The sequence below is a fragment of the Drosophila rhopaloa genome, unplaced genomic scaffold (assembly GCF_018152115.1).
Source record: "Drosophila rhopaloa isolate 14029-0021.01 unplaced genomic scaffold, ASM1815211v1 contig_167, whole genome shotgun sequence".
NCBI classification, from domain to species: domain Eukaryota; kingdom Metazoa; phylum Arthropoda; class Insecta; order Diptera; family Drosophilidae; genus Drosophila; species Drosophila rhopaloa.
The window spans coordinates 8,404,005-8,425,462 of record NW_025335047.1 but is presented as its reverse complement, the minus strand read 5'-3'; the positions used below and the strand labels follow the sequence as shown (position 1 = coordinate 8,425,462).

Below are 21,458 nucleotides of genomic sequence, written 5' to 3'. Positions count from 1 at the left end.
AGTTCAATAAGGACACAAAGAAAATGGCCCAAGATAAAAATTTGCGTTGTAAATGTAGATTTACAAAACATTAATTCTTAAACTCTTGGAAACTAAAATTAAAGTGTAATTTGAATACCAATATCCTAAAAACTATATGTGGTTAACAAAGTTAATTAAAATAATTATTAATGTATTTTTTCTAACGGAAAAATGGCTCCAAACTAATTACGACCCATTTGAAAATGTCTACGTATTGCTCAACACTGGCAATATACCAAAACGTTCGGAAAATATACTAAATTTAGTATAAAATGTATGGTACTATTCTTAGGTAGTTTTTACAATCGATAGTATCGATAAGGCCTAGGTATTGGTCCACCACTAGTACCGACGCAAATCAAGGAAGAACCAAAAAGTTTGCGGAAAAGTGCAACAATTAATTTCCCCCGCCACCAAAATGCATATGCATCCGATTAAAATGCACTGCGTATGACGACAGTTTTCCGATCGAGGTGAATTCCGGGGACTTTCAATATTTTCTGCCCTTCCTCTTTCGCTTGCTTCGCACAACACAACAACAACAATAACGACGGGCGACGTTTTTTTCAGTGGCGAAAACTGTACGCAAGAGGGGCGAGAAGAGGAGAAAAGTGCAAAGAAAGAAAGAGAAAAAAAAAACACACATGTAATGTGCAAATGTTTTATGAGTTCTACGTTTTTTTGCTTGTGATTTCAGCTAACTGCAGTTTGGTTTTTCCTCGTGTGCGTGTGCGAGTGGGAAAAACGCGTGTCCAGGAAAAACGCGCCAACGAGAATAAGATTACTACCGCCCACTAACTGCGCCCGCCTTTCGATCACGCGCGCCTATTTTCCACTCTTATTAAATGATAATGGTGCGCAGACGACAACGGCCCGCCAAGGAACCCACTTCCTCCTCCGGCGGCGCCTCATCGGGATCAGGACTTCCGGTCGACCAAACGTTGCCCCTGAATGTGGCGGGAAATCTGCTGGAGGATCAGTATTTTGCCAGCCCGAAGCGGAAAGACTGCCGACTAATGAAGGTCAACGAAAATGGACAGCTGCCGGAAGCCACAATGGCCCACAAAGGCCACCACAAAGACAACAAAGCGGGTCGCACAATAGGTAGGTGTCTCTGTTCTTTTTTTTTGAGGTTATCTTCTGTAGCTAAAACCCCTTGTTCTCGCTGTTTTGCAGGGGTACCTTTGGCCACCCGCTCGCAAACGCGCACCATTGAGAACTTTTTTAAAGCCAATGCTGCCGTCAAGGATGCCCAAAAGACAATACCCACAGAGGAACAGGAGCTAGAATTGCAGAATGATCAGCTAAATCTGCAGGGTGAGCAGCTAAACCTAGAGGACGAGGAGCTAAATCTGCAAGATGAGCAGCTTCAACATACGGTTGAACACCTGCCCTTCGCAGATGAAGAAGATGCTAAGGCAGAGCAAAAGCTGAGAGACGAGGAACTGCAGCAGGTGGTGGAAGAGCTGCTGTTCGATGGCAGCTCCAGAGCCTCCTCAGACTCGCCCTGTTATCGGCATGAAATGGAAGCCATGCAGGATATCCCGGAAATCCCTCAAATCCCCCACATCAAAGAGATCAGCGAGCCCCACGAAGGACTGGGCTCCCTGGCCGACTTTCAGACACATCGCTCCGCACTGAGGGACAGTCATAGTTCCACGCACAGCAGCAGCACCGACAACATCTTCCTGCAGGAGCCCGTGCTGACCCTGGACATAGACCGCACGCCCACCAAAGCCTCCAGCATAAAGATCAATCGGAGTTTTGAACTAGCGGGAGCCGTGTTCTCATCTCCCCCATCGGTGCTAAATGCCTGCCTTAATGGGCGCTTTAATCAAATAGTAAGCCTGAATGGTCAAAAGGAACCGCTAGCTGGGCCGAATTTCGATTTGGATCAGCACGACAGCAGTTCCTGTGACAGCGGCGTGGCCTGTGGCCTCACTGCCAACACAGAATCGCCAGCAGGAGCAGTTAGACGCCGGAAGCCAGCCACTCCGCATCGTATACTGTGCCCCTCACCCATCAAGACGGGTCTGAAGGTCACCGGAGGAATTTGCAAGGTCGGATCCTCAGATCCGCTGTCGCCGCGCAAGTCGCCAAGGAAATTGCCCGTCACCACAGCGGCGGTGGCCGCCTGCAAGTCGCGCCGAAGACTGAACCAGCCAAAGCCACAAGCGCCTTACCAGCCACAGCCACAGCTACAGAAACCACAGCCACAACAGCAGCAGCAGGATGATATCGTAGTGGTGCTAGACGACGACGATGATGAGGAAGAGGACGAGGACGATGTACATGCCCTGCTCAAAGCCGCCGAAGAGCGGGAGAACCAGAACAAAGCACCAGCCACAGCCAACAGCAACAAAGCGAGCATGAAAACCATGCTCAAGCCAGCGCCCGTAAAATCAAAGACCAAAAGCAAGGGCTCATCAAAGAGCCAACCTCCGCTGCCCTTGGCGGCCACCAATGGCAACCGTGAGATGACAGACTTCTTCCCGGTCCGAAGGAGCGTACGCAAGACGAAGACAGCTGTCAAGGAGGAATGGATGAGGAGTTTGGAGCAGGCGGTCCTCGAGGAGCGTTGCGAGGGCCTCCAAGTCCGCCACTTTATGGGCAAGGGAAGAGGAGTAGTCGCCGAACGGCCCTTCAAACGGAACGAGTTTGTGGTCGAGTATGTGGGAGATCTTATCTCCATCAATGAGGCAGCCGATCGGGAGAAACGCTATGCGCTAGACGAGAATGCCGGGTGCTATATGTACTACTTTAAGCACAAGACCCAGCAGTACTGCATCGATGCCACGGTCGACACCGGCAAGCTAGGACGTCTTATCAATCACTCGCGTAACGGCAACCTTATGACCAAGGTGGTGCTCATCAAGCAGCGGCCTCATCTCGTGCTCCTGGCCAAGGACGACATCGAGCCGGGCGAGGAACTGACCTACGATTATGGGGATCGCTCCAAGGAGTCGCTGCTGCACCATCCCTGGTTAGCCTTTTGAGGAAGAGCTTTCCAGGAGCTCGCGAAAGGGGATGCGGTTCAGCCTTAAAACAAAGACTATTTACCATGTTCGAGGCATACAATCTTTAACATAAGACCAGGGCGAAACTGGTTTTTGGCTCGAGGGATTCCTTCTTAGCTTTTATACGTAGATTGCCACGCCTTGAATCATAACAAAATTGTTTTTAGCCCTGTTCCCATTGCTATTATTTGTCGGAATTGGATTTACTTAATAATTTCCGTTATTCTTGGTACGACCAATTTAATCAATTTTAATTCCGGCAATTTAAATCAGAGTGGAACAAAGAACGCGGCCTGTTTTGGGCATCCCCGAGCTTAGATCTTATTTGAGGAAAAGTATGAAAACTGTTAGTTCAAAATATCATAACGGATAGCGGCACCCACACACCCCTCACTATACGGTGGCTCTGGCTAGGGAAGGATAGTAATCAATGTAAATTCTAACAAGTTTGCCTCAGAAATTGGTCTAATGTCAATTTCGGTCTTTTCCGTTTCCTAAAGACGTTACAAAACAAGATGCAACTTTCCTTGGTTCATTAATATAATCGAAATTAATTAATAAGAACAAAATCATCAAAAAGACCTAGACTTTAGAGATTGTAAATTGATATTAGACCCATTATCCCAAAAGCAAAATGCCTTAAAATTGTACGATTACGATTCACCCCTAAGATTCCTTGACCCACCCGTGCCCCACACACTCATGAGCATAATTATTTGGATTTGTTAGCGTTTCATTATGTTAAAGCAAGGCTAAAGTTAAGGAGAGATAATAATAATAATTAAAAACAACGCGCTTAAGCATTAAGGCATCTTAAGATAATTGAATGAAAAAGAAAAACTGTTGACCATTTAGAGAGATGATGATGATTTTCATGAAAATGTTAATGAAGACACACATTCACATTGATAAAAATCGATCGAACACTATTTATAGATATTTATATTAGATACATGTGTAATTTCTAACTATTACGTACTATTTACTGCCATAGAGCTATACATCCCCTCGCACCTGCCCCGAACCCCTAGGAACTGACACGAAATCGTTGATTTAAATCATAGACACACTCATTAATTCACGAGGCTTCTCCAGGAGAGTAGTGGACTGCTGGACACCTAGTGCTTCAATTTACGAATAATCTCTCTACTCACACGCAGGTTTCAATCACACACTCGTAAACCCATATTTTATACATACTTAATTATAGAAACCCTCGCCCCCGTCCCACAAATCCGGCTTCTATATTTTAGCGACAGAAAGTTCAATTTTTGTGTTGTCCCACCCCTTACCCAGATATATGTATTTTAATGAATGCTCCAATATTGATGGATTTCGTTTTTCAAATAGGTTTATTTTTATCTGCGCATATCTTTTAATTATACAATATGGTAAATATATTTGAATATGTTCTAGTACATAGTTAATTCATTTATTTAAATCAAGCAGCAACCATCTATAATCATGTTCTTGTTTTTACCTTTTTTCAATGACTTGGCAAAATAAAACAAAACAAATGGAAACCTATTTGTAATTTACATTTAAGTCTAAAAACATATGATTACATCAAACACTTAGTTTTAGTTGATAATTGTTTATAATTTTCAGACACACACGCAACACACACACATTCAACTTAAAGTGCGTAACATAAAGTAAAATAAATAAATGAAAACACATTAACACGAAAAAAACAATAATCAAGAACTGGAGCGGATTGGGTTTCGTTTTCCAGCGATTTTCTGGAGATCATCATGGCAAACAGACACACTCATTTACACTTGGAATGCACGGGAATTCTTTTATCAAGTTACAAATCCTATTACATTTACAACGCTAACTATTGTTAGCTTGGTTAGATCGTTTTTTTTTTGTTGGTTTAAATATAGAAAAATTTGGGTTGGGTTTTCTTCAATGTGGTGGCCAGCTCTCGCTTTCGAGTATTTTTTGAGGGAGTTAAAAAAAGGGAAGTTCGTCTGTGGAATGCTTTCTAGCTTTCGGTCCTCAGATTGGTGGAGTATTCTCACTTTGCTAGCCAATGTTTGGTGCGGATTTTGAGTTTATTAAAGCTAAAAATCTTCTTGGAACATTCTTTTAATTAGTGATTAAACAAACTTATGTTTTCCACATAATAAAGATTTTATTTATTTCAATATACAAAGTTTTAGGTTAATTTATATGATTTCTTGATAATACAGTCATGGGTTTTTCATTTCTCTGATTAATCATTGAATATAAAACGAAATGTGATTTGTTAAAAATGATAAGCTAGCTGTTTAATTGTTTATTTTCTTTAAAATTATTGTTTCCCATTTCTAGGAACTTAAGTGACCCAAAACATTTCCGGTAGCCTTGAAATTTTGTCTATAGCTTTCTTTCAAATTTTTGGACAGAAAGAAATACCACATTCCTCTTATTTTTTTCTTAAACATGAAAATCCGACATAAAATTTGTTTTTAATTAGTTATTTTCCAGCTACATTATCTACATATTCAAAAAGTAAATAAAACGGTATTGACTAAAAAAAGATGACTCTCACAAAATAAGCCAATTTAAATTGGTTTTAATAGAATTCAAGAGTTAATAGAGAAAAGGATTTTCATAATCAGACCTTATTGAATTCAATCCATTTCTAACCCCTGTAAATCCAACTGCAAAGCGCAGATAGAATATCAACCGAGAAAAAGTACCGTCTGATCATTGGAATATCCCAGTTCAAAAAGTTTCCCTGCCGGCAACATAGAAGAATCGATCCAAAGTCAGTCTTAGTCACTGCCATGCCATGCGATTAGATTACCGATTGCTTACTACTTTGATCTCGAAACGATCAGTTTTGTATAGGGTCTGAAATCGAGCAGTTCGTCGGCACGAAGAATAAATTCATTTAAATCAGCACCAGATAAGAAAAATGGCGAGCAAAGGCAGTGAGTTGTGATCACTCCTCGTCCTTAATTAAAGAACTGATCTTATGATTCCTCTTCCAGATATCCTGCTACTATTAATGGGTCACCTTCTGGTTGCCCACACTTTTGAGGTGAACCTCAGTAGTTATCCAGGCACCTTCAGCTACATGGACCGCTTCAGTGCCAAACTCTTCCAGAAAATCGCGAAGTCGAGCCAGGGTAACGTCGTCATCTCCCCCTCTCCGTGCACGCCCTGCTGGGCATGATCTATGCGGCATCGGCTGGCGATACTTTGCGGGAGCTGCAACAAGTCGGGGAGTTCGGCAAGAATCCGACTGATGTGGCCCTGGACTTCCAGCGGCTGGTCAAGGTCAAGGATAATCAGCAGGGTGCCGAGCTGGCAATAGCGATGAGGGTTTACTACAACCAGCAGCTGGCTGGCATTAATCCCAGGTATGAGCAGTTTGCCAAGATCCACTATAACGCCAGCACGGTGCCCGTCGACATGAGCAACGGCGAGGAAACGGCCACCAAGATTAACTCCTGGGTGGCGGACAGCACTCGGAACAAGATCCAGAACTTGGTCTCGCCCGACAGCATTACATCAGAAGTGCAGGCCATACTGGTGAACGCCGTGTATTTTAAAGGCATCTGGGCGAAGGATTTCCCAACAATCGCCACGCACCCCGCCGAATTTCACCACACTGACGGCAGAACTTCCCAGGTGGATATGATGTATAATAAGGATTTCTTTCGCCTGGCCTATTTGCCCGAGCTGGACGCCACCGCACTGGAACTGGCCTACAAGGACAGTGCCACCAGCATGCTGATCCTGCTGCCCAATCGGCACGATGGACTGGCCGACCTTGAGCAACAGTTGGCCCGGCCGGAGTTCGATCTTAACCGGATCGCACTCCGTCTTCGCAGCCAGATAGTTGAAGTGAGCTTACCGAAGTTCCGGATCGAGTTCAAGCAGGAAATGAACGAACCCTTAAAGGAGCTGGGTCTTCACGAGATGTTCTCGGCCAGCTCGCAGGTGATCAACTTGCTTGATCAGCCGGTGCACGTTACCCAGATCATGCAGAAGGCCTTCATAGATGTGGGCGAGGAGGGAACCGAGGCCTCGGCAGCTACCTGTAAGATATCACCCACTTTCCTCCCCGAAATCCATTACTAATAATTCTCTCTCTTAGTTGCGATGATTGAGTTTAGGTCCTTTTCTCCTCCTAAACCCAAGTTCGTTGCCAACCGGCCGTTCGTTTTTGTCATCCGCACTCCCAGCTCAGTGCTCTTCGTGGGTCACGTGGAGGATCCAGGTCTGAAATGAATCAAAAGCCGATGTCTGCAACCGACAATAGATGGCTTTATTTCCGAAAAGAGGCAATAAAGTTTTTTTTATGTTTTCTAATAACGAAGCAAGTAAGAGGACTGGCCTCAATTTTGCAACATAAAGGAGGAGAAGCACGTAACTTAGTAAAACATATTGCTTCCCAATTGGCTTTAATAGCCTAACGCTATTCTTTATTTCTCTTGGCTGCGATCAGTTTGATCCATGACTAATGCACATTCACCACTAGGTAAAATGGATATGGAAACTCGTCAATCTTGGAAAGAGTATACGGTGCCTGTAACGACTGGCTAACCGAAATTTAGTCTGAAATCCTATTACATTTGACCCATCTAAACCTATGCTTGAAAGGGTGATGCCACTCAAAAAGGGTTTGTCGGTAGTTTGAACAGCAGCAACCGGGTTTGGAAAATTTAATTTTGACAGCTGTCGGTCGCCATGGGTATGGCTTATAGGAAGTGGTCATTTTGTCACCGAAACAACAAAGCCCGCTGTACGACCAATGACTTATAGTCCAGCCATTGTCCCAAGCGATTACCCTCTGCTCTATGCTAAATTTTTTCGATGGGCAGATATTGAGTTTAAAGGAGCCTTGTGAAAATTGAATTGCCGAGTTTTTTACCAATAGGGCACGAGGCTTCTCCAGGAGAGTAGTGCTTCAATGTACGAATAATCGCAGGTTTCAATCACACAGTCACTCGTAAACCCATATTTTATACATACTTAATTATAGAAACCCTCGCCCCGTCCCACAAATCCGGCTTCTATATTTTAGCGACAGAAAGTTCAATTTTTGTGTTGTCCCACCCCTTACCCAGATATATGTATTTTAATGAATGCTCCAATATTGATGGATTTCGTTTTTCAAATAGGTTTATTTTTATCTGCGCATATCTTTTAATTATACAATATGGTAAATATATTTGAATATGTTCTAGTACATAGTTAATTCATTTATTTAAATCAAGCAGCAACCATCTATAATCATGTTCTTGTTTTTACCTTTTTTCATTGACTTGGCAAAATAAAACAAAACAAATGGAAATCTATTTGTAATTTACATTTAAGTCTAAAAACATATGATTACATCAAACACTTAGTTTTAGTTGATAATTGTTTATAATTTTCAGACACACACGCAACACACACACACATTCAACTTAAAGTGCGTAACATAAAGTAAAATAAATAAATGAAAACACATTAACACAAAAAAACAATAATCAAGAACTGGAGCGGATTGGGTTTCGTTTTCCAGCGATTTTCTGGAGATCATCATGGCAAACAGACACACTCATTTACACTTGGAATGCACGGGAGTTCTTCTATCAACTAACAAATCCTATTACATTTACAACGTTAACTATGTTTGCTTGGTTAGATCGGTTTTTTGTTGGTTTAAGTACACAATATAGAAAAATTCGCAACAGGCGGGTTGGGTTTTCTTCAATGTGGTGGCCCGCACTCGCTTTCGAGTATTTTTTGAGGGAGTTACAAAAAGGGAAGTTCGTTTGTGGAATGCTTTCTAGCTTTCAGTCCTCAGATTGGTGGAGTATTCTGACTTTGCCAGCCAATGTTTAGTGCGGATTTTGGGTTTATTAAAGCTAAAATCATCTTGGAACATTTTTTATAAAATAAAGCGGAATTAAGTTCAGAAATCATTTGGGATATTCCTGAAATCTGCGTAATTTTCTAACCTTTTTTTTGGTCATCTAACGTTAATCTTAAGATGGTATATTGATATGACCCGAAGTATAGTATTTCATGCTGATAAGCTTATAATTTAAAATTTCTCCAGTTTTTAGGATATTATAAAAAGCTACTAAAAATTCACTGGGTTTCAAAACACATATTGAAGTTATTAAAAACTATTCCGAAATTTAGTTTTGCTAAAATTTAGTTATATATCCAGATGAAAAATGACAAAAGCTTCTACAATTTATGTTCCGCAATATTTTATAAAAATTTAAAATATTCCTTTGTTTACATATAAATAAATTTGTTTTTTGTTTTTGTCAAAATTAAGTACAACATAAATTTAGAATCGAAATATTGCACAAAATGGTTACCATTTTTGTTTCCTATTTTTTTTTAAATCCGGATCTACGACTAACACAACAACATGCACGCACAACAACAACAACAATTAGGCCAACGATTAGGTCAACAACAACGACAACAACATGGAACACAGTTTGCATCAAACTACGTGTGTGACGGTTCGGTTTTATGGTAATTATCAGACGGATTCATAATACTGACTGGCTCGCCCACGGGTACGCCCCCTTTCCGCCTACGTCAGGATGGTAGACTCGCCGCCTCCCAGTGGGCGTGGACCGCCCACATGCTGCCGCTGATGCTGCTGCTGTTGGAGCCGCCCAGCGCCCACCCTCAGCTTCTTGTGTCATTTCTTGCCACCGAAACTTGGTTTTGGAAGAGTAGCCATAAAAGCACCAGCATTTGTGGGCAAAGCGGGTGCCACAAAGCTGAGATCGGGAATGAGGGAGATGCGTGGAGCCACTTTGGCGTTGCCGATTTGGAACTGCTGCCGCTGATGATGCTGCTGATAGGTGGTGGCACCCACACCCAATCCTCCAGAAACGGGAGCCGTCGAAAAGTCATGCATGATGTGTATTTGCTGTGGAATGGCTGGCACATTGTTGTTGATGCTGCTGCTGTTGTTGCCGCCGCTGGGCACCAGGTTGCTGTGGGGATGTTGCTGTTGCTGCTGTGCTTGGTACAAACTCAAGGGATTGTTGTAGAAATTGGCGCTCTGCCAAGCACCGGAATTAAACTGTGGTGCTGGCCGAGCCGGCATCGGAGTGCTACTCACAAAATCCGACCAATCATCTTCTTTTGGAGCTGCAAGTGGCTTCCTCAGGTTGCTTGCTACATTATTGTTGTTGTTTGCTATAGTGTGTTGGTGATGTGCCTGCTGCTGTTGGTTAACTGGAACAGATACAAAATCCGACCATTCATCATCCTCTTGCGGCTGAGATTGAACTATTTTGGGAGGAGTTGGTTTCTTGGCCACTGAAGCGCTTATCGTAAGAGGTTTGGCTTGCGAGGAAAACAACTCCTCTATCCTAGCCATTTCCTCCGCATTTATGCTGGACAAAGCATTGTCGCCCCACTCTATGGACGACGCTTTCTTCTTGGCCAGCGGAATGGCTTGGGGCAGCAATATGGCCGGACTGAGGATCATCTGTTCGCCGAAAGTGGGTGTATCGAGCCGCGATCTGGGCGCCGGCATCGATTGAAAGTCACTAAAGTCATCGTCTTCCGCCTGGGGCGGCAATTCAAAGTTGCTGGCAGCTCCATTGCCACTCACTTTGCTGGGCGAATCCAGACCGAATGGTGGCTTGTACTCCACATCACGATACTCCTTCTTGACCACCGTCTCATCGATAATAATGCCCGTGGCCGCCATCTCGTAGTCGAAATCAATTGGTGCCAAAGTGGTGGTCTTGGCCACCGCCGTATCCGATTTTGAGGGTGTGTAGATGTGGGTCTCCTTCAGCGGCACCGAATAACTGGCTATCGAGCTGCCCACTATCTCCTCCGGAGCTGGCGGAGTGGTCCTCAAATCAAACTGCTCCTGCTCCGACCGCTGCTGATGCAGCTGCTCACCGCCGTTGAGCTGGTGGGCAGGGCTGTCTGCTGGTATAGCAGTCGATAGCGTCGCTGCTGCTGGAGCAACAACTGTTGCTGGTGGCGCTGTTGCGGGTTCAAGATGGTTCGACTCGGAGCCGGTGCTTGGACCTGACTTGTAGCGATGGTTCTGTCGTTCTTCGCCGTCGGAGTTGCTGGCGGAACCGGAGCCGGAGGACCCTTCCCCATGAGACGGGCCAGTCCGCGTTTCAGTTTGGCTCGCCGGTGCTGCGGTGGCGTTTTCCAATCCTGTGCGAAGGAAAGGAAACAATTATTGGTTGTCATCTTGAAAACTATTAAATATACTCTGGTATATTAGTAAAGTTTAGATTATAATCATCTGTTATGTTGCAGAAACATATTTATTTCATGAACCACTGCTTGGCTTTACAAAAATTTTGAGAATCGTGAAATGCCTTATTGTTTTAGAATTGCCTTTAATAAAAAACCATTAAGGTTGTGTTATTAAAAATTCGTTCAGAGAAATATATTTTTTTATATACAAATGTGCTTGGTATTTCTTTAGATTTTTTATAACATATTGTATTTAAATCTGTTAACAACTTAGTTAAATTTCGTGATTAGAAAATATACAAATATTGCTTGTGCTTGTCCTTACGATACTTAAAAGAATCAGATAAAGTATTGCATAAGACAAAAGTATTGTATAAGACAAAAAAAAACATATTTCAGATGTATTACAAAAAAAATAAAACCAGCCATATTTTCTCCAATGAAAAATATTTTTGTTAAATATTTGTTTATGGATTTTGAAATGTGTAGCATAACCTTCGAGTTGCCAGAGATTTCAGGAACACATCAGATGATAGATTACGTTAGAAACAATATTATATATTAGTATGAACTGTATCTAGCTAAGAAAAATGTGAAAATGAAGGGAGATCTTGGGTGGGTTTCAACTACTTGTGCTTGAACTGAGCTGGCTGAGATCGGATGCTTTGTGCCAAAGTAACAAGAACCGGGGAACTGTGGATCAGGGTGGACAGTACAGGTAGATAGAGAAATAGAGCTGAGAAGTATATAGAGAACCGAAACTAAACGAACCGAAAAAGGAGGTGAAACGACTACAACACACGCACAGAGCCAACGAAACTTACTAAAATCCAGCAAGGCGTCGTGAGCAGTGAGATTTGTGTTAATTGTTATTGTCATTGTTGCAGTATTTGCATGATTGTTGTTAAGATTGTTATTATCGTTATTATTGTTGTTGTTGCAGATGGTGGCAAAATGTGTGAGTGGAGGAGAGTGGTGCAAATCGATTGTCAAATTGTGATTGTTATTGGTCGTCAAATCCATCACAGGTGGTTTATCATCCAGTTGATCAACAGGAGCAGCAACGTCGTTGTCACCATTATCGTAGTTGTTATTGGTGTGGGAGTTAGAGGTAACAAGATTTATTTTATCAGCATTAGCCACCACCGTTAGTTGGTCTAGTTGTTCCAATTGTAATGTCTGTACATGTGATTCTAAATACAATTTATCGTAAGGATAAACTTTTTGATTGTTTGTTGAGATAGTTAGAAGAAATGTGGTCACAAGGAAAACAAGGCAAACGAAAAAATATAGAAAGGAGCAGCCAATCGAACGGCAGGCCAATCCGGGAAGCGTGTGTCAATAGGATCGGGAAATAGGCAACGAAAAGCGTTTGAAAGTAAAGCGAGCTTTAGGCGATAGGGTGGCAATTTCTCGAGTTACGAAACTTGTGTAGCGGTTAATTTGCGGCAACTAAGTGTAGCAATCTCGCAGAGAATTATGGAAACTCACCCTGGTAGCTGCTGGGATTGGAAATCGGCTCCAAGATGCTAGTTGCGCCGGTCGATAGAGGTTTCATCGGCTTAAGGGGATCGAAGCTCAGGTTGGCGGCAAAACGTGGCATTGATGAGTTCCACTTGTCGCCGAAGAGCTGAAAATATTAAGAAACTATTAAAAGTCTGTCGGTTTCGTTAAATGTATTCCAATTTAAAAAATATATTCTAACTAGAACCCCTTAGTCCTCTTTAAATTTTTGTTTAATTAATTTTTTGTAGTAAATAAACCGACATTGTTATTGTTTATTGCATTGAATTTTAAGTAAAGTTAAATAAAATTTAGAGAAATTATCATAATTTAAAAGGTTTTAGGACTTACTATATTTCTAGAATCGATGCCAAGCGATCGAACGAGGGCATGCCTCATCTCCGAGCTGCTCCACTGGTAATCCAGGGCCTGGGCATGCTCAATGGCACCGAAGTTAAATCGTTGGCACTTTGCCAACGGTTTCCGCACATCTACACTCGTCGTCTCCCGCTCCTTTGATTGTGGGAACATCATCTCAAGCACTGGTTTCACTTGTTCATCAATGCTGAGGTGGATAGTGGCTGGCGGTGGTGGTGGAGGTACTGAGATGGGAGCGACTACGGGCTCTGAGAAGTCACCAAAATCATCGTCATCGTCTTCGCTTTGGACAGGACTTCCTTTTGTAGGAGTGGCAAATTCCTGAAAGTCATCGAAGCCATCATCTGCTGCTTCTGGATGAGAAGATTGAATAAAAACCGGCACAGTTTCCGTTTTTGTTGTGGACTGGAGCGTTAAGGACTGTGCCTCAATAACAGACTTAACAGGAGAAGCTGTCGTTGGAGTTTCTTTGACCTCTGATTCTGGTCCGGCAGCTGAGAAATCAGCAAAGTCACCAAAGTCATCGTCTTCTTCGTTATCCTGATTTTCTGTGATAATTTCTTTGTGTGCTGATTCTTTTGGTGTCGCTTCAAAGTTTTGAAATTGAAATGTATCACTATCCGCTGTTTTGCCCCAATGGTTGAAGGTTTCTTCTGTATTCTGAGGACGTTCTAAGCTTTTTCCTATGTTCTCCAACGGTTTCTCCAAGTTATTTAAACAATCCTCTTGGTTTTCCAAACTTCTAAAGCTTTCTTCTTTTTGGATAGTATCCTCTAGAGCCTTTCCCTTCCGTGGACTTTGCTGGAGCTGCTCCTCCTCCGGATAACTTCCTCCATTTGGTAGCGTTGGTGTGGCCAGCACCTCGATGGCAAAGAAATCCACGGCTCCCTCGCGTATAAATAGTTCTTTGGGCTTCTTTGGAGAGCACTCCTCGTCGCTTTCGTCAGACACATCCTCCAGCGTGACTTGGTGGCTGAGGACATGGGCTTTGGTTTCTTGCATCACGGGCGGAGCCACTGCCTCCGTTTTTGCAGTGGGTGAGAGAGTGGAGGCGGTGGAAACGCTTTCCGTGGAGTAGAGACTTAGGCTGTCCAGCTTCAAGGAGGGCACTTCCAGTTCCTCTTCTTCCAGCTCCAAACTTAAAGGAGGCGGTGTGGGTGGCGCCGTTTCTCCATAGACATCGTAATCCATTGCCTGCTTTACTTGGTAATTAAACGCCTCTGCGGTTTGTTTATTTTCCGGCAAATCCGGTGGCTTTTCTCGGAATTCCTCAGCGGGATCTGGTGGTGGAGAAGGTTCTGAAAAGTGAGTTTTACGTGAGTACCAGTTGGGGAAGGCTAATTCAAACACAGGCTTACCTTTCGAGCCGCTGACTAAGCCAAAATTAGAGTATTCGTCATTTTCGTCCAAGTGAATTGTGGATTGCAAACCGGAATCGTCGTCGTCATCCTCCCCGAAATCAATGGGAGGCGGAGGAGGAGTGCTGCAGAGAAATGGTGGTACGTTCACCATATTGCCAGCTGCAATGAATCCCCTAAAATCCACTTCCTGTTTTAAAAAAAACACAAAAAACAGGGATCTTTCGATCTTCTATCCCTTTTGCTCCTGTGTATCGGTGTGCGTGTGTGTATGTGTGACGCAGGTGTGGAGGGCTGTGTATGGCTGTATGGGAGTGTGTGAGCCACTCAAGGTCTGTGTTGGAATTTTCTTGTTTGCATTTAACACGCGTCAACTTTCATTTGTCCTCCGGTTGCGTCGAATTGCCGGATTCTTTGTGGCTCCGAAAATGTTTTGGACAAATTTGCAAATCGCGTTCTAGCTGCAATTAGCCATGTTTTTCCCGAAAACAATACTTTTTTCCAGGTTGCGTTCTGCCTTTAGTGTAACCGTTTGGGTTTCGGGGATATAAGAGTGTTGAATAACGTTGGACCATTTTGATAACAAAAAAATTCGAATTCAAAGAAGTAAATGTAAGGATTAAAATCTAAGCAGCTATAGGAAAGAAGTCAAGCAATCACTCATTGTATCATTGTATAACAACAATCTGTTAAAGTAAAGCATATAAACAAGTTTCTTATTTTTTTACTTTTTCAAACCTGCTGGCAGCGCCGCTCCTTTGCCGATAGAACTATCGATAGTCGCCGCTTGTCAGTTTTGACAGCTGTTTTAAGGTTATACTGCTGCCACTGCAATCGCTCCACCAATTTGGGTAAATTCGCTTATTTAACACCAAAAGTTGCATAAAAGCAAAGGAAGAAGGGTTCTGCAATGTATAGGGAGTGCAGGAGAACCCCAAATGTAAGATGTATAACTGATATACCCAAATTTCTTGCAGTTCCCGGTCGGACAATTACATAACTCGAAGAAGAAACCATGTCGCAGGCTCCCGTTCGCGTTTCCCCTTTGATCAAGTTCGGCAGATGGTCCTTGCTGCTGGTGGGCATTGCCTATGGTGCCGCCCACCAGAGCCGCCTGTCCAAAAAGGAGGAGAAGGTCCGTGAGATCGAGGCGCAACAGAAGGCCGTTCGGGATGCGAAACTCGCCGAGGAGAAGAAGCGCAGCGCCGAGGCTGAAGCCCGTGCTCTGGCCGAGCTCTCAAAGCCCACTCCCAAGAACTAGGACTCTGGATGGCAGATCCCTAGTTCCCTTAGCTTAAAACCTAACAAAAACCACAACATTTACACACGAAATTCGCCTGGGAGCAGCAGAAGGAGCATCGATGGTGGAGCCTCCATCTATCGATCACCGACTATCGATCGTTCTTGTGTTTTTCTCTGATGTTTGTGCAAAACAGAATGTTCGAAATTAAATGATTGAAACAAAACCATTATGTAAATACGCTCTAGTGTTCTGTGATTAAGTGGCCTCCCAAATGTATGGATAATCTGTATTAAGATCTTTATGACGACATATGGGATATATAGTACAGTGAGGATAGTTCAAAGAAACGAGCTAAATATTGCCATCATCCGATTTGTCTATAGGACCCTTTTTTGACCACGAATTGTATGATTTGTGACCATATTACCTCGAACAAAAACAAATTAAGCTTGAAGTTAAGACCTGATTTGTAAATATTTACTACTTTTAAAAGTTCTTACTGGAAGTCAGAATGCACAGTCAATTCACAAAGCACAGTTTAATTCCAAGAATCTTAAGTCAATAGTTATATATTTTGGAAAAACATTTAATGTTTTTAAATTCCTTTCGCCTTTTTTTTACCTCGAGCAGTGATAAGGAAGAGTTATTTTATTTCTGTTTTCCTTATAAAATATCCACTGTAGCTGTCAGCTGATTGACCCATTTGCAAAATGGCGCCAACAGCTGTTTTCAAGCAAAAGCCGGCCTTTATTTACCTCCTGAACTCGTTCGCAAATCGTCGCTTATTACTCGGCTGTTTGATCAATAATCCCCAGGAATAGCTCCAAATGCGGAGGTGTTGAGACACCTTCCGTGTTCGCTGGGCCATCATATCACGCAATCACATCGAGGACATGCCATCGCAGTGATGACAAACTTTTTGGATCAGTTGCCCAAGCGAATCAGGGAAATCGCTGAGCAGGGTAAGAGTTTCGGTTTCTAAAACTTAGTTCGAGTACCAACTAATGTCCTGTTCTCCAGTTAATGTCCTTACGCCGGAGGAGGTGCTGACAACGCCGCCAGTCCGGTTCCTGGATACACGCCAAGAATCCCTGTACACCATAGTGCGGCAGTGCACTCCGGATGATGTGAGGGTGCTTAAGGATGCGGCTGCCAAGTGGCTGGCTGAGATGCCCCAGTCAGGTAAGTAAATCTGGAGGATATAGACATTTCCCCCATTTGCACGCTTATAAAATACGCTACTGTCAAACATATGTAACTCGAAATCTAGATACATAATCTAATCAAAAAAATGTATTAACGGCAAAATTCAATTTAAATGCAGATGAAAATGGGTCAAAAATTTGATCAACGTTAAAATGAAAAATTTGAATGCAGTTTTTTTGAGAATTGAAACACAAGTCTTTAGAGGTATGCCACTTTTAAATCGGTTTAAATTTGGCAAAGTTATGAACTCTGGAAGTCCAATTGTGGGTTACCTTTTCACAAGTCATCGGAAACTTAGAAATAACTGACATGAAAATGGGTCAAAAATTTGATCAACGTTAAAATGAAAAATTTGAATGCAGTTTTTTTGAGAATCGAAACACAAGTCTTTAGAGGTATGCCACTTTTAAATCGGTTTAAATTTGGCAAAGTTATGGACTCTGGAAGTCCAATTGTGGGTTACCTTTTCACAAGTCATTAGAAACTTAGAAATAACTGACATGAAAATGGGTCAAAAATTTGATCAACGTTAAAATGAAAAATTTGAATGCAGTTTTTTTTTTAAACACAAATCTTATTAGAGGGTATGCCACTTTAAAATCTGGTTTAAATTTTTAGGCTTTAAAGGTTTAAATTTGGAACTCTGGAAGTCCAATCGTGGGTTACCTTTTCGCAAGTCATCGGAAACTTAGAAATAACAGCGACATGAAAATAAAAAATAACGTTAAAAAAAAATTTAAATGTAGTTTTTAAACAAAAACTTTAGAGGTATGCCACTTTTAAATCAGTTTAAATTTGAGTGCAGATTTATAAATTTGGAAGTCCAATCGTGGATTATAAAGAAATGTTGAAATTTAAGAATCTATTCTGAGATAGTTAGGTTCAGGAATATACAAATAATTAACCCCAATTATTGCAGCCGATTCCCTCTTCAAGCCATTGGTCAACGTAAGATGGTCTCGGGTGTCCTTCGGATGTTCAGCCTTGGATCGATGCACTGGAGGGGGCGTGGTCACTCGGGGAATTACCGAACTTTGTGGAGCAGCCGGCGTGGGCAAGTCCCAGCTGCTCCTCCAGTTATCATTGTGCGTCCAGTTGCCCACCGAGTTGGGAGGATTGGGAAAGGGCGTGGCCTACATTTGCACTGAGGATGCCTTTCCTGCGAGAAGGTTGCTGCAGATGAGCAAAGCTTGCGAGAAGCGACATCCCCAGGAGAAGCTCAACTTCCTGGGAAACATCTTCGTGGAACATCATTATGAAACTGTGGGTATATATAATTTAACAAATTGTAAACTCTTTAATTTATTTAGCACACACAGAAGGATAAATTAAGATATTTTTTTCAACATTCCAATCTAATTAAATATCATTGGTCTGATTTAAAACGTGCTTTTGAAATCAGGTCCTCTATAATCGAGCCTGTCTTAAAATCTTATATAGACAAAAAATAAGTGGTTTTAGAACCCGTAAGGTATGCTGTAAAAATGTAAAGACCTTTTCCACCAAAAAGCTGGGTTCAAAATTTATGAAAGCAAACCTGCAGTCACTTTTGTTAGTGGTTTCTAGCCCTATATTTGTGGCTAAATAATTGGATATTACAATTTCGAAATACTTTTATGTGAAACTCTAGTATAAATTCCTATCGCCCACAGGAACCCCTCCTAAACTGCATAAGAAATCGTCTGCCGCGATTGATGCAACAACATGGTATTGGTCTGATCATCATCGATTCCGTAGCCGCTATATTTCGACTGTACACGGACTTTATGGAACGGGCCCGTCAGATGCGTCGTTTGGCAGACGCTCTGCTTACTTATGCGGATAAATACAACTGTGCCGTGGTCTGCGTCAATCAGGTGGCTGCCAGTGGAGGTCAGGATGAGGTGCCCTGCCTGGGATTGCAGTGGGCACACTTGGGTCGAACCCGACTGCGAGTTTCACGGGTGCCCAAACAACATCGGATGGGAGATCAGTTGATCACGGTGCGCAAAATGGAGATCCTGTATTCGCCGGAGACCCCAAATGATTTTTCCGAGTTCCTCATCACCGAGGAGGGCGTGGTGGATGTTCCGGAGCCAACTCCAACCCGCCCACCTGCCAAAATGCGTCGACTGTGATCGATTGAATTTATTCTGTTTATTTTGTTTTCGTTTAATTTGTTGAATTTAAAATGTGTAACGGCGGAGCGTCTATCAGCCATATTATTGTTTAATAATCCAATTAAATTTAGCGGAAGTTGCAGAAATCTATTGTATTTTAAGATCAATGTAAGGTAGCTAGAAAAAAGAATATGGTGTTTAAAAGACTTAGTGTCACTTTCTATTTAGTTTTGGTTGAAATAAGTGAAAAGAATATTTTTTAAATATTTGTTTTACTTTGGAAAATGTAGCCTTAAGATTCAAATAAATATGATTTACAATTCCGCTAAATTTATTCAGAATTTAAACTGTTTTTCGGGCTACATCATCTCATTTGTAGCCTTGATTTCTTTTTTGTACAAACACTCAATAAATATGTTTCATTCAATTGCAATTTACAGGGTAGCAGAGCTTACAGGTCTACACATTATATAGTTCATAGTTCAAGTAGTAAAATCAATTTTGTAATCGCCTCGTATACATTATCACATGAAATTCTAGAAAGTTCAGATTACAATTTGCCATAGTTTACGCGGACATTTAAATGCGACATTTACAAAAGCCTAGCCTTAGCGTTTAAGTATATTAAATAAATTAAATACAAGCCTAAAGGTGAACGGATTACGCGACAATTAAATTACAATTAGGTTTTACAAGTATGGGGTTTTTACTTCTGTTTTCTTTTTTATTTGTTTTTATTTTTTGGGGGGTTTCCTCCTCTTTGTGGATGAGCAATAGCAATATTCGACTTTTTGGCACAAGTTAATTTGACTGTGTGTGGGGGGGATTTTCATCAGTTTCTTAGATCTCCCGCATGGCCACATCCTGATCCTGGGAATCGTGGGCCTCCGTGGAATCGCAATGTTCACTGGAGGACACCTCCTCCTCCTCCTCTTCCTCGCCTTCGCCCTCGCCCTCCGATGAGGAACTTTCCGTTTTGACCAACTTTTCCGGCTGCATCTGTTTATTGGCCATGGCCAAGGCGATGGATATTTTACTTGCAGCCAATTTGCTTTCAAAATCCATTTCCGTTAGCTGGCCATTTCGAATTGCCGCCCTTTGGAGACTTAACTGTAGTTCCCGATGTTGCGGCGATTCTTCCAGTTTTATGTCCAATTTCTCCGTTTGTTCGAGCGGAGCAGCTGGTTCTACTGTTAAAGGTATAGCATGTTGATGCAAACGCTGGTGCAGCAATTGATTTTCATTGTTATTATTTATCCTTTTTTCGACTGCAGGTTTTTGATCCGATGGCTCCATTTCCGCACTTCGATTTGCCTGGTTAGCCGATTTAACCGTCTTCTCCAGGAGGGCATTCAATTGTTTTTTAATTTTGGTGGTACTTTGTTTGCCTGGCAATTTTCCCTCGCTATTATTAACATTATTATTTAGTGTATTATTATTATTATTGTTACTGCCGCGATTTGGAGATTTTGGAGATTTTTTGGTCTCCACAGTGGGTACGGCACTGCCAACAGTGGGCGAATTTGTATTTGTATTGGTAACTTTCTTTTCGCCGGGTTCGCCACCTGTTGTGGTTGTTGTTGCTCCTGGCTTGACAGTCGTGGATTTGTGTTCCGCAGCCTCGTTGTTCGTGACATTATCCTGCTTTTTCCACTTGGTGCGGCGATTTTGAAACCAAATTTTCACCTGAAAATGGACAGAAACAAAGTTTGCAATCAATTTACCAGTTTAAGGATAATTTACTTTTTTTCTTTGAGCTGGCAATGCATGTTTTGTTGTTTTGGGAAATTTTTAAACTTATTTTACTTAAACATAACTTAGAAAATACCCCTTTATACAATACAGTGCATGTTGATAATAAATTATGATTGGCCTACAATCTATAAAGGTTAGCTAATTATCATAATAAAAACAATATTTTTTTGAGCATTTAATCCTAATGCCACTCTACATAAGATTGGGTGTGAGATTCTTAACAGTAAGATATCATTTATATAAACATCACAATGTTTCATTCATGAATATATGAAAATATTCAATAGCTGACATAGAACGGAATTGCATATATATAAATATCTATAAAAAATATAAAAATTAAAAGTTATTCCCAAAAAATTCTTCACATTTTCCCAATACAAGGTGGAAATTGTGTTTAATATGATTGCGCCCCAAATGGGTGAGTCAAAGCCAGTTCATAGCCACATAATTACGAATGTTTATGCCCCATTTGGCCTTATTAGTGGGCGCACAACAAATAACTCGAGAATTGTGTATCCTCCCGGTCGAAATTATTCGAATATACTCGCAACACTTCCGCCCCGTCAGTCAGTCGCTGCTCATTTTTCCACCGACTCCAAACGAGCGCAATGATGAAATGACAGGCGCACGTCAAAAGGCGAAAATCGACCCCCCTTCGGTCGCTATTTTCCCCTTTTCA

General features: G+C 42.0%; 5 protein-coding genes and 1 pseudogene across 15 annotated transcripts in view; 4 read left to right on the top strand and 2 right to left on the bottom strand.

The window, feature by feature from the left end:
- The first annotated feature begins 350 nt into the window (after window positions 1–350).
- LOC108053899 (histone-lysine N-methyltransferase PR-Set7) lies at window positions 351–8,382 on the top strand. Of its 2 annotated transcripts, XR_006417522.1 has the most exons (4): window positions 351–494; window positions 719–1,125; window positions 1,198–4,198; window positions 7,969–8,382. XR_006417522.1 is itself a non-coding variant. In XM_017136626.2 (3 exons), the coding sequence occupies exons 2-3, from the start codon at window positions 867–869 to the stop codon at window positions 3,015–3,017; spliced, it is 2,079 nt and encodes a 692-aa protein (XP_016992115.2). In that variant the 5' UTR covers window positions 351–494; window positions 719–866; the 3' UTR covers window positions 3,018–4,561. The 2 variants fall into 2 exon arrangements, 1 of the variants encoding a protein (XP_016992115.2); XM_017136626.2 differs by lacking the exon at window positions 7,969–8,382 and having other exon boundaries at window positions 1,198–4,561.
- On the top strand, window positions 5,883–7,380 carry LOC108038118 (annotated as a pseudogene).
- An 885-nt stretch (window positions 8,383–9,267) lies between the features above and the next one.
- LOC108038119 lies at window positions 9,268–15,039 on the bottom strand. Of its 2 annotated transcripts, XM_044458452.1 has the most exons (5): window positions 14,474–15,039; window positions 13,089–14,413; window positions 12,726–12,864; window positions 12,059–12,427; window positions 9,268–11,189 (listed from the first exon to the last, which is right to left on the bottom strand). In XM_044458452.1, the coding sequence occupies exons 1-5, from the start codon at window positions 14,625–14,627 to the stop codon at window positions 9,694–9,696; spliced, it is 3,483 nt and encodes a 1,160-aa protein (XP_044314387.1). In that variant the 5' UTR covers window positions 14,628–15,039; the 3' UTR covers window positions 9,268–9,693. The 2 variants fall into 2 exon arrangements, with proteins under 2 accessions (XP_044314387.1, XP_016970325.2); XM_017114836.2 differs by lacking the exon at window positions 12,059–12,427 and having other exon boundaries at window positions 14,474–15,036.
- A 164-nt stretch (window positions 15,040–15,203) lies between these two features.
- LOC108038121 (ATP synthase subunit e, mitochondrial) lies at window positions 15,204–15,951 on the top strand. 2 transcript variants are annotated; one of them, XM_017114840.2, is made up of 2 exons: window positions 15,204–15,324; window positions 15,451–15,951. In XM_017114840.2, exon 2 carries the CDS (start codon window positions 15,489–15,491, stop codon window positions 15,732–15,734), a length of 246 nt encoding a protein of 81 aa, XP_016970329.1. In that variant the 5' UTR covers window positions 15,204–15,324; window positions 15,451–15,488; the 3' UTR covers window positions 15,735–15,951. The 2 variants fall into 2 exon arrangements, with proteins under 2 accessions (XP_016970329.1, XP_016970330.1); XM_017114841.2 differs by having other exon boundaries at window positions 15,281–15,385.
- A 110-nt stretch (window positions 15,952–16,061) lies between these two features.
- LOC108038120 (DNA repair protein XRCC3) lies at window positions 16,062–19,362 on the top strand. Its single transcript, XM_017114838.2, has 4 exons — window positions 16,062–16,678; window positions 16,737–16,898; window positions 17,842–18,185; window positions 18,575–19,362. The coding sequence occupies exons 1-4, from the start codon at window positions 16,624–16,626 to the stop codon at window positions 19,037–19,039; spliced, it is 1,026 nt and encodes a 341-aa protein (XP_016970327.1). The 5' UTR covers window positions 16,062–16,623; the 3' UTR covers window positions 19,040–19,362.
- LOC108041436 (putative mediator of RNA polymerase II transcription subunit 26) overlaps window positions 19,035–21,458 on the bottom strand; it is a 45,889-nt gene continuing 43,465 nt past the window's right edge. For all 8 annotated transcript variants that reach the window (XM_044458453.1, XM_044458456.1, XM_044458454.1 and 5 more), the window contains one exon: window positions 19,035–20,707. In XM_044458453.1, the coding sequence (XP_044314388.1) occupies window positions 19,862–20,707 (846 nt within the window). In that variant the 3' untranslated portion in view covers window positions 19,035–19,861. The remainder of the gene's footprint in view (window positions 20,708–21,458) is intronic.